The following is a 14,433-nucleotide window of genomic DNA, read 5'->3' as shown; positions in this document are numbered from 1 at the left end:
ATCTATCAGAGCTCTCAAGGTCTCTTGTATTATGTTTTCAGGGGTATCAGTAAACAAAGGTGTTTGGAATAATTCAATTTTCGCTGATTTAACATAAAACCAGATGTTTTACCTATACCTAAACAACAAATAATTTTACATTCTCCCCAAATTTGGAAGATGATAACAGTATAGTTGACATTCTGTGTGACCAACATATGATCAGTATGTTTCCTATTGTTAAATTTAAGTAATCATTTTGGAAAGGAAGGAAATAATTCCTTAAGATGTGACCTGTGAAAAACAGTGTAGGAAATAATACAGAGGGAATACTGATGTTCCAACCAATTCACTTTTAACTCCTATATAGAAAACTACAATGTAATGCAATTCATCTATTTTTCCAAAGGGACAAATATCATATGTTCTCCCTGATTGGTGACAACTAACCGAGCACCAAAAAGGAAACCTGTTGAAGTGAAATGGACACTATTAGAAACAGTGACTTGATCAGCCCTTGTCCCGACTGTTGATGTACAATTTAATACTTTATCCCTTTTAGTATTTTTTTTTTGTTCTACTCAATACTGTTGGTTGGGAAAAAAAAAAAAAAAAAGAGGACCTAAATGAAAGATCTCTGTGAGTGAGATCTCAGTAGAAAGAATGGGCCATCAAAGGAGGAGGTACCTTTCTCTGAAGGGAGGAGAGAACTTCCACTTTGACTATGACCTTGTCTAAATAAGATCAGAGGTGGCGAACTCAAAAGGCTTCCATAGCCTTGGAAACTCATGACTAGAGCCTAGGGAGATTACTGATGCCATAAACAAGAGTGTCAATTTGTTAAGTCAACAAGAGGGGTCAGTGTGCACTTAACCCTCATGTGGGATCTCTGTCCTTAATGTGTTGTTCAATGTGAATTAATGCTATAACTAGTACTCAAACAGTATTTTACACTTTATGTTCTGTGTGGGTGCAAACTGATGAAATCTTTACTTAATATATACTAAATTGATTTTCTGTATATAAAGATAAGTGAAAATGAATCTTGATGTGAATGGAATGGGAGAGGGAGCAGGAGATGGGAGGGTTGCAGGTGGGAGGGAAAGTTATGGGGGGGGGGAGCCATTATAATCCATGAACTGTACTTTGGAAATTTATATTTACTAAATAAAAGTTAAAAAGAAAGAAATTCATCTATTTTCAACAATGATGTCACTACCATCATAAATATTAGCATCTTCTCCCTTCTCCAGTTCAATGGAGCTGGACCATTATCTCAAAAACACATCTGCCAGTACATTAATTCATCTGCTCCTCCATCTTTGTGTCACAACCATTTGTCCCATTTAATAAAACACAAATTGTTGCTGATGAATCCCATGTTCTTTGTGCCTAGACCTCAACAGCCAGCCATGCATTGTCAGAGCCATACACAAGGCCTGAAGGGTTCCATTGTAAATTCAACATCAATGCTACCCAAAAATACAACTACATTTGTGTTAACTTCACTCTTCCACTTCCGCTCAAGGAAAATTCTAAATCACCTGCACTCCGTTTGTAGTGCAGATGCTCTTCACCACCTTCCTCCCACAAACACACGCCTTTGTCTTTTGCTTAACTACCCCACAACAACATACATCTCATGAGACCGCCTTCATCTCCTGATAACTGATTTATACACAGAGGCACCTCTAAATGCACCCCAGCCATCCTTCCTCCTGCAGCAACGGAAGAGCTCCCTCTCTTCCATTCTAAAGCCACTCTCTGATCCTCCTTTGATTCCATTCACTTCCACCTTATCAAGAGTCTCACAGTATTAAATTTCCTTGTCTTTGTTAACATTCAACACCTCCCTCCAAACACATAATTCTCACTGGCCTTTAAACCTGTTAAGTTTTTCCTGTTAAATATAAAAAAAAAAAACCTGACCTCTGTTGTACGATGAATCCCCCCACCCCCAAATAGGTTGTGCACCTCAGAATGCAACCACATGAATTTGGAGATAGCCTTTGAAGTCATTAGGGTAGGCCCTCATCCAGTATGATTGGTGTCCTTAATAAGGAGAAGAAATGTGGACACAGACACAGACTAAAGACAGGAAGAAAACAACCATCAACAAATCAAGGAGAGGTACCTCACCTCATGGCCCACAGGAGACTTTCTTCCTGATACCTTAATCTGACAGTCTCCAGAACTGTGAGAAAATAAATCTGTATTGTTTAAACCACTTAGTCTGGGGCTGGCATTATGGCACAGCAGGTTAAGCCACTGTCTGCAAGGCTGACATCCCGTATCAGAGTGCCAGTTCACATCCTGGCTACGACACTTCCAAGCCAGGTCTCTGCTAATGAAGCTTGGGAAGACAGCAGAAGATGGCCCAAGTATGTGGTTCCCTGTTTCCATGTGAGAGACATATATGGAGTCTCAACCTCCTGGCTTTGGCCTGGGCCAGCACTAACTGCCATCGCTATTTGGGGAGTGAACCAGCAGGTGGAAGACTTCTTTCTCACTGTTGTCTCTCTCTCTGTTATTCTACCTTCCAAATAAATAAGATAAGTTAAAATAAACAACCCTTAAGTCTGTACTGCTGTGTTAGTTAAGCCCTAGGAAACCCCTTTTCCATCTCAGACAGCCATGACTCTATTTTTCTTCTCTCCTTCAGGAGTCAAGTTCTCAACCAGCTGTCTATTCCCAGCGTTTCCTGCACCCTGAACTCATGCTAATTTGACTCCTGTCCCTGCCACTCCGTGCCCTACAGTGACCAATGACTTCAGTCTCTGTGTTACACAGGCATTTTAGTTCTCCTTTGATTTAGCCTTCCAGCATGTGAGGCAGTGCTCTCACATCTTTCCATGAATTGCTTTTTCCCCCTGGCCTTCATAGTAACACACTTCTCTCCACCTCTGGCCAGCCTTTCACTGTCTTCTCAAATGTACACTCCTCTTCCTTGCCATGCAGTGCTGGAGTTTGTCAAAGTACAGACTAACAAGTCCTCTTCTTATCTACTCTCAACTCCCTGGGCAATTCTCCACATCTGTGCCCTTTATAACCATTCATACCAAGAAAACAAACACACCTCAGCAGCCCAGATTTATGATTTTTAGACCTGTTCCAGACTGCCCTTCCACAACTTAAATTTAACATGTCTGGAACCAAACACATCATCTGCCACATCCTTTTCCACCCATACTCAAGTGCAAACTCAACTAGCATTCTTTAATTAGCTCCATCATCTTGCAAGTCAAGACACCAAGTCTTGGGGCCGGTGCTGCAGCACAGCAGGTAAAACCGCTACCTGTGACACCAGCATTCCATATGGGCTCCAGTTAGCGTCCTGGCTGCTCCACTTCTAATCCAGCTCCCTGCTAATGTGCTGGGAAAACACTAGAAGATGGCCCAAGTCATCTTGGGTCCCTACCTACATGAGGGATCAGGAAGAAGCTCCTGACTTCAGACCAGCACAGCTCTGGTCATTATTGCCATTTGGAGAGTAGATGGAAGATCTCTCTCTGTAAACTCTGCCTTTCAAATAAATATATCTTTTTTTTAAAGACACCAAATCTTGCAAACCAGAAACATGATTCATTCCTGATTATTTTCTTATTTATCCTAACCCATACAACTACCACTGTGGATGTCGGCTGGCACTCAGCATGGCCACAATTTTACAACTGTTTCAGTGATTACATAACTATTCGCCAAGAAGGCAGAAGCACTGTATCTTTTTAAAGTTTTTATTTATTTATTTTCATTTCTATTTGAAAGATAAAAGAGACAGAAAGTCAGGGAAAGATCTTCCATCTGCTGGTTCACTCCCCTAAATGTCCACAACTGCTAGGTCTGGGCCAGACCAAATTTGGGAGTCAGGAATTCAATTGGAGTCTCCCAAGTGGGTTACAGAGACTCAAGTACTAGAGCCATCTTCTGCTGCTAGCACATATACAGGAAGCTGAGTGGAAGCATAGCACAGACTTGAACCCAGGCATTCTGATATGGGATGTGGGTATCCTAAGTAGCATTTTAACTGGTGCAGCAAACACCTAACCTGGGGCCAGCATTGTAGGGCAGCAGATTAAGTCAACTGCAGGCAATGCTAGCATGCCATAATGGAGTGCCAGTTCCAGTCTGGCTGTTCCACTTCTGATACAGCTTCATGCTAATGCAACTGGTAAGGCACTGGGGGATGGCTCAAGTGCTTGGGCCCCTGCGGTCCCCTTGGAGACTAGAATGGAGTTACTGGCTCCTGACTTAGCCTTGGACCCGTCCTGGCTATTGCAGCCATTTGGAAAGTGAACTAGTGAATGGTAGATTTCTCTCTCTCCCTGTTGCTCTGCCTTTTTATTATATAAATCATTTTAAAACAAACAAAAACCCTGCTCCAGGAAACTTGTATTTTTCAACTCACCATTATATTCCTGAGCTTAACACAATGTCACTTTACAGTAAGCAAGTAGTTACTTTGAAAGAGAATTCATTATGTGTTAGGCAATAAACATTTCATAAAATTGTCTTCTTTAATTCTCACAACAATTCTTTCAGTTATCATTATCATTGCTGTTATTATTATCCTTTGTTTACTGAGTGGGAAATTATGGCATAGTAGGATAATAGGACTTTCTCCCCTTAAAAGTCAAGCAGATTAGAAGTGGAAGAGAAGAAGGTGTATCACCTGGGTTCAGAATCTGAGTTTTATAACCACTTTCTTATTCTATATTTGTGGTTTTCAAAGGTAATCTTAAACTAATTGGGTTTAATACAACTATCTTTAACTCCCAAATGGAGTACATAGAAAAAGTCACATATAATTAATATATGCTCAGAAATCTTCAGTTTCCTTAATCTTTTTGCTTGGAATTAGCATCTTCCCTGATCCAACTCTTTCCTTCCAGTCTTCTTTTTCTCTATAACATCCTGATCAACTTCAACGGTCAGCAAACTCGAGTCTAGAGGCCAATTCTGGCCCACTACCCAGTTTTGGAAATAAAGTTTTACCGGGTAAAGGCCACATATATTCACTGATACAATGTCAGTGTCTGCTCTTACACTAACATGGCAGAGGTAAGCAGCTACAGCTACAACAAAGACTACACATTCTACAAAATCTAAATATTTGGATATTTACAAAAAAGGTTTGTCAACAACTGAACTACAACATTTTAAACTATTCTGTTTAACTATCTAAATACAATAGCTGCTGGATTCTTTCCAAACAGTACCCATACAAAAGAGGCACTGTTATTTCTGTTTGGATGAAAGAAGAGAATGAAAAAAGAAAATAAGGGAAAGAAAGAAGACAAAGCATACATGAAGACAAAGGTACATGAAGTATTGTGACCATGATTAGAAGCTGGTAACCAGAGGAACTGGGGCTGAGACCATGCTCAGTGATCATGCTCTGTGACTCAGAGGGACCACAGATGCTAACTTTACCCACTGCTCCCTTTTTCTTCGACAGAGCTTGGGACATCATGCTGCTACTCTTTACTCGCGCTATTCTTTATCACAAAATGCCAGCTCTGCTTTCAAGCCCTTCACTGCCAGATGAAAGCACATTCTCTACAAGACACACAAGTGCTACTTCCCTGACTATGTCTGGATTTCCTGCAGCCACAGAAATTACCTCTTCTATAAATGCCCACAGCACTTCAGTCATGTCCTTGTGATACTTCATGCTTTCTCCTCATTAAACCAAGTTAACAACAGAATGATGGCTGGAACATGGCAGGACACAGGTGGGACAGGGAAAGGTTATCAATGGGTACCAAGCTACAGCTAGGAGTAAGAAGTCCCAGTGTCCTATTCCACAATGTGATGACTCTAGAGACTAGTAATACACTGTATATTCTCTTATAACAAAATTAGAAGAAAGGATTTTTGAAAATTTTCACCATAAATAAATGTTAAATGTTTGAAGGGATATATATATTTTCTGGTTGGACAGATTACATAATGTGTACATGCACTGAAATGTCACACAGAATCCCATAAACATGTACAATTTGTGCCAATTAAAAATAAAACAATTTAATAACAGAACCCTGCACAATGCCTCCCATGTAATAAGCCCTTAGTAAGTAAAATTTAACTCATAAATCAATGAATCTAGATGAAAAATACTGGAAATTTCTTATTTGTATTTTTAAACAAAATATTTAGAGCATTTATTTTCTTGATTATTCAACAGACAAAAATCCAGAGACAAAAAAAAGTCTTAACAGAGACAAAAAATCTAAATGAGAGAAATGCCTTCCTTATTATTGATTTCTAGTACATTAGCCTACTTTCTCACAAAACTCAATTTCAAAAGTAACCAAAAATTCCTAAGAATTAAATACATTTAATATTTTCTATCTATGTCATTAAAGAATGAATTTAATAATAAAATTGTTTGCACTGCATTACTTGTAATATTTTGCTAAGATAGAAAAACTCTTCATAATGACCAGACTAACAGAAAAACTAACCAATTGTTGAAAATTAAGAGTAAATAAAATGTCAACAATCAAATGTTGTTTCAAGAATACACTGAAACCACTGTTGATGTTTCCAACAATTGGTTATTACAGTGAGCTTAATGTTCAATGCCACCACTGGTATAAATAATACAACTCTAATGCAAATATTATGTATAAAAATATACATGACCAAATATAGTTTTAGAAGCCGCTTTGATATGACTAAGGTTCTTGATATATTGAAAATAAGATTTAGTGAAAAGTCAGTCACATAATAGGAATTATCAGGAGAAACACACTTAGAATTAAAAAGTTAAATATATTCAAATCAAACACCTACCTGCATCACTTTCTGTTGGATCTCTTCCAACTGTGTGCGCTTACTACGCTGCCTACAAACCTCTTGGTAGCGGGTATATTGCTCTCGGAGTGAATCTAATAGTTTCATAACTTGTGGCTGTGCGAGTAGTTCATCATCCATAGGAGACCATGAGACCCCTCCATCTGAGCCATTAAATCGACGCTGCTGTAATTCGGATAATAATTCATGCCCTTTACAAATGAAAGACACTTGTAATTAATACTCATAAAGAAATACAACTTTTACTTCTCAATTCTAGACCTCTGCTTTTAAAACCTACCTGTCCATATAACTACTAGGTCATAAGTATTGAAATGCAATTTAAAAATGTATATGTCATAATAGAAAAACCATTCATATGCATATATGAGTACATACATAGCACTATATTCATATATAAGAGTGTGTTGAAATGCCATATATATGATATGCATATATATGTGCATATATATGATATCCTACCTAGTAAATGTCACATATGTGATGGGTATTCACACACACACACACACAAACACAGAGTTATCAGTAAATTCATTATTCATGATACTGTGTCATCCAATCATCTTTTCCTGCAGAGTAAAAGTACATACTGTCTGATGATCATAACCCAAGCAATGCATTGTAGGCTTTCAGTATTAATCAATATTCTCAGCCTCACAGCACTTTAAAGAAAAGTTAACAGTGCAATAAATGTACAGTTCACAGTAAACTGAGAAAGTTTTATTGTTGGTATAAAATAATACTTAAATAATTTCTATTTAAAGAAATTTCTGTAACATATTGACTGTGGATTGTGAAGGGCCACACTAGCAAGAGAACCACACTAGATGGAGCTCAATTACAGCAACCACACATAGAAAATCTACTCATACAAGAGAAACCAAAATTAGAGAATGTGCATCACCTAAACTTATAGATATATAGAGTTTAAAAAGTAAGTAAGTTAAAAACTATTTTTCCAGGATAAAACTATTCTGATTATTGGGTCTGGCACTGTGGTATAGTAGGTTAAGCCTCCATCTGTGGCCAGCATCCCATATGGGCACCAGTTTGACTCCCAGCTGCTTCACTTCCAATCTAGCTCTCTATTATAGTCTGGGAAAGCAGCGGAAGATGGCCCAAGTGCTTGGGCCCCTGCACCTATGTGGGAGACCTGGAAGAAGCTCCTGGCTCCTGGCTTCAATTAGGCCCAGCTCAGCAGCTGTGGCCATTTGGGAAATGAACCAGTGGATGGAAGACCTCTCTCTCTGTCTCTCCCTCTCTCTTTAACTCTGCCTCCCAAGTAAATAAATAAATCTTAAAAAAGAAAAAAACTATTCTGGTTATTTAGGTGCCTCAACAATATACAGATTTCTGCTCCTTCATCTTTACACAGGAAAACATCCTAAATTTAGATGGCTTTCAATACACAAAAAGACTTTTTTGCATTTTAAAGACATTACCAATTTTTATAATTAGCAATATTGTTCTAAATCTCTCTACTTTATTCACTTTCAATCCCTACTTTGAGTTAATAGCATATAAAATGATCTAAGTGACATATACAATTAACTTTAAAATAAAAGTTTTGAAAGTTTCTTGATTCATATGCATGCAATTAAACCTGAGACAAAAGCAGTATTTTTAGTGATTATTGTACCTTCTAAATACTTTTTTAAAAAGATTTATTTTTATTTATTTATTTGAGAGGTAGAGTCACAGATAGCTGGAGCAAGAGACAGACAGAAAGGTCTTCCATTCACTGATTGATTCCCCAAACGGTTGCACAATGGCCAAAGCTGTGCCAATCCAAAGTCAGGAGCCAAGAGCTTCTTCTGGATCTCCCATGCAGGCCCAGGAGCCCAAGCACTTGGGCCATCTTCCACTACTTTCCTAGGCCACAGCAGAGAGCTGGATTGGAAGTGGAGCAACCAGGACTAGAATTGGCACCCATATGGGATATCGGTGCTGCAGGCAGAGGATTAACCTACTGTACCAAAGCACCAGCCCCTAAATATTTAATAACTCAAAAATTACAAGGATATCTTTGTTCTCTAAGGAAATAAGATCTATATAACACCAGAAAACTTACCACAACTCAATCAATATAAAAAAGATACTGAAAATGTTTGTTTACTCTTCATTATATTTTGTTATTTATTTATTTATTTATTTATTTATGAGAGGGAAGGGGAGAGAGACAGACAGACACACACACACACAGAGAGAGAGAGAGACAGAGAGGCTCTCTCTTCCATCCACGGGCTCACTCCACAAATGCTGCATCAGCTGGCAGAGCTGAAACTGAGAGCTGGTATCTAAGACCAGGTCCCAACATGGGCATGAGGAACCCAACCACAGCATCTCTCAGGGTCTGCATAAGAGGAAGCTGGGGTCAGGAAATGCAGCCAGAAACTACTCAGGCACTCCGATGTGGGGAATAAGCGTCCTAACCACTAGGCCAAATGCCCAACTCTTCATTACACTGTATGATTAGAAAAATAAGTGTTCAATTCACAATAGCCAAGACATGGAATCAACCTAAATGCCCATCAACAGGATAAAGAAATTATGGGACATGTACTCTACAGAATACTATACAGCAGTAAAAAAAGAAAGGAAGGAAGGAAGGAAGGAAGGAAGGAAGGAAAGAAGGAAGGAAGGAAGGAAGGAAGGAAGGAAGGAAGGAAGGAAGGAAGGAAGGAAGGAAGGAAGGAAGGAAGGAATCTGGTCATTTGCAACAAAATGGAGGGATCTGGAAAACATCATGCTGAGTGAATTAAGTCAGTCCCAACAGGACAAATATCATATGTTCTCCCTGATCGGTGACAACTAACCAGGCATCAAAAAGGAAACCTGTTGAAGTGAAATGGACACTATGAGAAATGGTGACTTGATCAGCCCTTGTCCTGACTGTTGATGAACAAGTTAATGCTTTATCCCTTTTAGTATTTTTTGTTCTACTTAATACTATTGGTTGAACTCTTTAATTAACACACAATTATTCTTAGGTGTTTAGATTTAACTGAAAAGTGATCCCTGTTAAATATAAGAGTGGGAATAAGAGAGGGAGGAGATGTACAGTTTGGCACATGTTCAATCAGACTTGCTCCAAATGGTAGAATTAGAAATGTGCCAGGGGATTCCAATGCAATCCCATCAAGGTGGCATGTACCAATGCCATCTCACTAGTCAAAGTGTTCAGTTTCTGTTCACAATTGATCATAATGATAGGATTAAGAGTCAAAGGGATCACATAAACAAGACTAGTGTCTGCTAATACTAACTGATAGAATTAAAAAGGAGAGAATGATCCAACATGGGAAGCAGGATACACAGCAGACTCATAGAATGACAGATGTCCTAAACAGCACTGTGGCCTCAGAATCGGCCCTTAAGGCATTCGATCCGGCTAAAAAGCCCATTGAGAGTATTTCAGGCAGGGAAAGCCAAGACATTCTGGCCAAACAAAACAAAACAAAACAAAAAAAAACCCAAAACAACCACCAAAATGAAAGATCTCTGTTGAGATCCCAGTGGAAAGAACAGGCCACCAAAGAAGCAGGTACCTTTCTCTGAAGGGAGGAGAGAACTTCCACTTTGACTTTGACCTTGTCTAAATAAGATCAGAGTTGGCGAACTCAAGAGGCTTCTATGGCCTTGACAAATCATGACAAGAACCTCGGGTGATTACTGACGCCATAAACAAGAGTGTCAATTGTTAAATCAACAAGAGTCACTGTGCACTTACTCCCCATGAAGGATCTCTGTCCTTAATTCACATTAATTAATTCACATTAATTAATTCACATTAATTAATGGTATAACTAGTACTCAAACAGTACTTTACACTTTATGTTTCTGTGTGGGTGCAAACTGTTGAAATCTTTACTTAGTATATACTAAATTGATCTTCTGTATATAAAGATAAACAAAAATGAATCGATGTGAATGGGATGGGAGAGGGAACGGGAGATGGGATGGTTGTGGGTGGGAGGGAGGTTATGGGGAGAAAAAGCTGTACTTTGGAAATTTATATTTATTAAATAAAAGTTAAAAAAAGAAAATACCTGCTTTAACAATTTGTGCAAAGTATTTTCATATATATTCATAAAAGTCAATATCAGAATAATCTATCTTTAATACTTCAACAATCATTACCCTTAATATTTTCCTTATGGACACCATCACCAACAAAGAAGCAACATAATTTAATATTTCAAAGAAAATACTTTGAAATCAAACTGCCTTGATTCAAATTCCAACTCTAGCATTTACTGTTGTACAATGGGCATGGGTAACTGAACCCTTTTATGCTTAGGTTTCCCATCTTAAAATTGGGATGACAGGTACAGGTGTAGGTGTTTGGCCTAGTGGTTAAGAAGTTGGTTTGGGATACCTATACCCCTTTTCAGGGTGCAAGGGTTCAAGTCCTCTCTCTCCTCCTAGTCCCAGCTTCCTGCCAATGCAGACCCTGAGAGATGGCAGTGATTGGGTTCCTGACACCCATATGGGAGAGCAGGACTTAGATACCAGCTTCCAGTTTCAGCTCTACCAGCTACTGTAGCACTTGGAGAGCATACCAGTGGATGGAAGAGAGAGCATTCAAGAAGTGAGGGATCAAGTAGTTGGGTTTTTGCTACCGATGTGAGAGGCCCTGATTGAGTTTCCAGTTCATGGCTGCAACTTGGTCTAGCCCTAACAGTTGCAGGCATTTGGGGGAATGAACCAGCAAGATGGGAGATCTTCCTTTCCCACACATACTCAAATAAATAAAACAAATACAAAAAACTTTTAAAATTGTGATGATAAAAATACCTACTTCATAGGATTGTGCAGAAGACTAAATGAGCTAAAACGTGTAAAATGCTTAGAACTGTGCCTGGTACATATTACAATTAGAATTACGAGTTATTATTAGAAAAAAACTAACTAGGAATAAAATTATGGTGTTCCACTGGAAAGAATTCCAACTCTTCTCTTGGAATTTGTGAAACCATTACTAAAGATATTTGCTTGTACTATACATATCATACAGCACTGAACACTTAGCATGTACATTAAGTGTTTTGACATGGATGAATGCAAAAGAGAAAGCTAATGACCTTGGATTTAGACTTGTTTTGAACCACAGTGATAAAAGTTAATAGATACCTGACCTTGAGCAAGTTATTTTGTATCTCTAAGCCATGGCTTCCTCAAATACAAATAATGGTAATATCAATCTTTAAAGTGTTAGGAGAATGAAAGTAAAACTTACATAAAAGTATCAACCCTGGCATATAGTGAGTATTCAATAATCCTCATAGCAACCCAAAAACAGAAATGTTTATCTCCATTTTACAGACAAGGAAATAAATCCAAATATGTCAAGGGAGAGATAACTGTTATTATTAATTTAAAATTTTCTTTTTTACTTAAGAGGCAGGCAGACAGAAAGATATAGAAAGAGAAGACATCCACTGGTTCACTCCCCAAACGCCCAAAATCAGCAGTGCCAGAGGCATAAGGCTGAGGCTGGGAGCTGGGAACTCAATCCGGGTCTCAGCCCTGGGTGGTAGGAACCCAATTATTTGAGTCATCACTGCTGCCTTCTAGCATCTGTATTAGCCGGAATGCAGTCAGGAGCCAGAGCTGGGAAATGAAGCCAGACACTCCAATGTGAGATGCAGCTGCCTCATGTGCTAGGATAGTCACCGGCTCTCTATAAACTTTTTAATAGTATAAAGTGTATTAACACAGATCAAACCAAAAAGCACTTTGAAAATTTTCTCCTCGAGTTCCTATCACATATACCACATACAAGCTGAATTAATATTTAATGAAATCAAACAATCCAATTGGTTTTACTGAATTATTAGCACTAACAATTACATTTTCCATCATACCTGTCTGAAGAACTGTTTCAGGATCAACCGATGGAAGAAAGTTTAAGTCCACAGATCTGGCAAGCAACAAAAGAGTAATTTTGAAAAGCTACAACATTTCTATCCATATAACTTAAGAAATTCCTTTATACATGCATATTCAGAACAGTGGTACACAATCAGGAAATCCTAAATCCTTCTTTCTCCTAAGCATAAGAAGGAACATTAGACAAAACTGAATACTACTGGCCACTGAAATACCAACATGATAAATCCTAAGACATGTATACGCTACTTGGAAAATAGAGTTTACTGTTTTATTTATGGTATTTCAAACTCACTGAAGAAATCCATTTTAGTACTTATCTACCAACTGCCTATCTCAAAATGAAATTTTTAACTAGAGAGCAAACCAGACAGAAAGATCCAAAATGTTTACAGCTATCTTCCAATCAAAAAGTTTTTTTTCATACTATTTGTTGAACTCTTTACTTAGTATGGAGTTAACCATATTTGTATAAAGTCAATTGAAAATAGATCCTAGTAAAAGGTAAGAATAAGAATAGGAGAGGGAGGAGGAAGAAGGGTGGGAGTGTAGCTGGGAGGGTGGGTAGAGTGGGAACAATCACTATGTTCCTGAAGTTGTATTTAGGAAATGCATGAAGTTTTCATTCCTTAAATAAAAGGTTCCCGGGGTGGCGGGGCAGTTTGCATATCTACAGAAATCTTTGTGACAGCGGCCAAATATTGTCTGATTTTCCAGGATGGGAGGGTATGTCCCCTAACAATTGTACTCTCTTCCTTATTCTAATTATGTTTCTTGTCTGTAGCTGGAATTCTACCTTTGGTTTCTCACACATAGAAGGGAAAGAGAAGAGGAAAGAAATACAGAGGACATGCAGATAGAGGATGACTGCACTGCTGTAACTGACTGATCTTGAGCTAAATCTTTCACTTTCATCAGTTAATCTAGCTCTGCACCTCTTGTGCAGCTAAATGCTTCCTGAGCATTGACAGAAAAGGTTGGTGAACATTTGCAAGAGGCAAGGCTTTATTATCTGGGAATTAGAAGAAACTGGGCAATAAAATCTGGAGTTCCTTAAGGAGGGATTGGCAACTCCAAAATTTTCTTTGATATTTCCTGTAGTCATGCAAACAAGCATTTCCCAAAATGTTTTCCAAAACACTATATAAGATATTATTAGTTTTATAAAAAGAGTCTCATTGTCATGTAAGTATGAGATGATCTAAGGAAGCAATTAGGCTTCTTGGCTGTGGTGCTTCCTCAAAACCAGTCATCTCTAATTTCAGTCATTCTCAGGGAGGGAAGCAGAATCAACAGCATTAAATTCTCTGATTGATTTCCCACAGGCTCCAGCTTGGGATATCTTTCCTGAGATAACTAACAAACATCAAACTTTCTCTAATGGATTAATCAGAAAGCTCCAAGTGAGCTAATTTTTACCAATAGATTCATGTGACATTTTCCTAAACCATATCATAAAGGACACACACATATATATATATATATATAAAACTTTCAAATGTTTTACTTTTATATAGTGTCTGTACGGGAGTAATGTTTTTAACTGTTTATGGTAATCTTACCTACAATTACATTCAAATAATTTGTTTTCTCATATTGGTTTTGTTATAATTAAGATTTGGCTTTTAAAACTATGATCTTATATATTTCTTACCTTTCCATTTCAGTCAATTGGTATGTTACTATACTTGGGATTCATAAAATAATAAGATGCATTTTATCAAGGTTCCACTGCATGTTCAAGGT

The 14,433-nt window shown here is 38.1% G+C and overlaps 1 protein-coding gene across 5 annotated transcripts in view; it reads right to left on the bottom strand.

The window, feature by feature from the left end:
• Window positions 1–14,433, bottom strand: part of SESTD1 (SEC14 and spectrin domain containing 1) — a 150,882-nt gene that overhangs the window by 38,178 nt on the left and 98,271 nt on the right. For all 5 annotated transcript variants that reach the window (XR_016230737.1, XM_051848393.3, XM_051848395.3 and 2 more), the window contains exons 8-9: window positions 12,663–12,718; window positions 6,775–6,986 (exon numbers count right to left, since the gene is read on the bottom strand). Coding sequence is in view for 4 of the 5 variants with exons in the window: in XM_051848393.3 (XP_051704353.1) it covers window positions 6,775–6,986; window positions 12,663–12,718 (268 nt within the window). In the remaining variant the exon portion in view is untranslated. The remainder of the gene's footprint in view (window positions 1–6,774; window positions 6,987–12,662; window positions 12,719–14,433) is intronic.

This window comes from Oryctolagus cuniculus, chromosome 3, assembly GCF_051225735.1.
Source record: "Oryctolagus cuniculus isolate XC-2025 breed Fujian yellow rabbit chromosome 3, ASM5122573v1, whole genome shotgun sequence".
NCBI classification, from domain to species: Eukaryota; Metazoa; Chordata; class Mammalia; order Lagomorpha; family Leporidae; genus Oryctolagus; species Oryctolagus cuniculus.
Note: the sequence above shows the minus strand (reverse complement) of the source record. Positions and strands in the feature narration are given on the sequence as shown.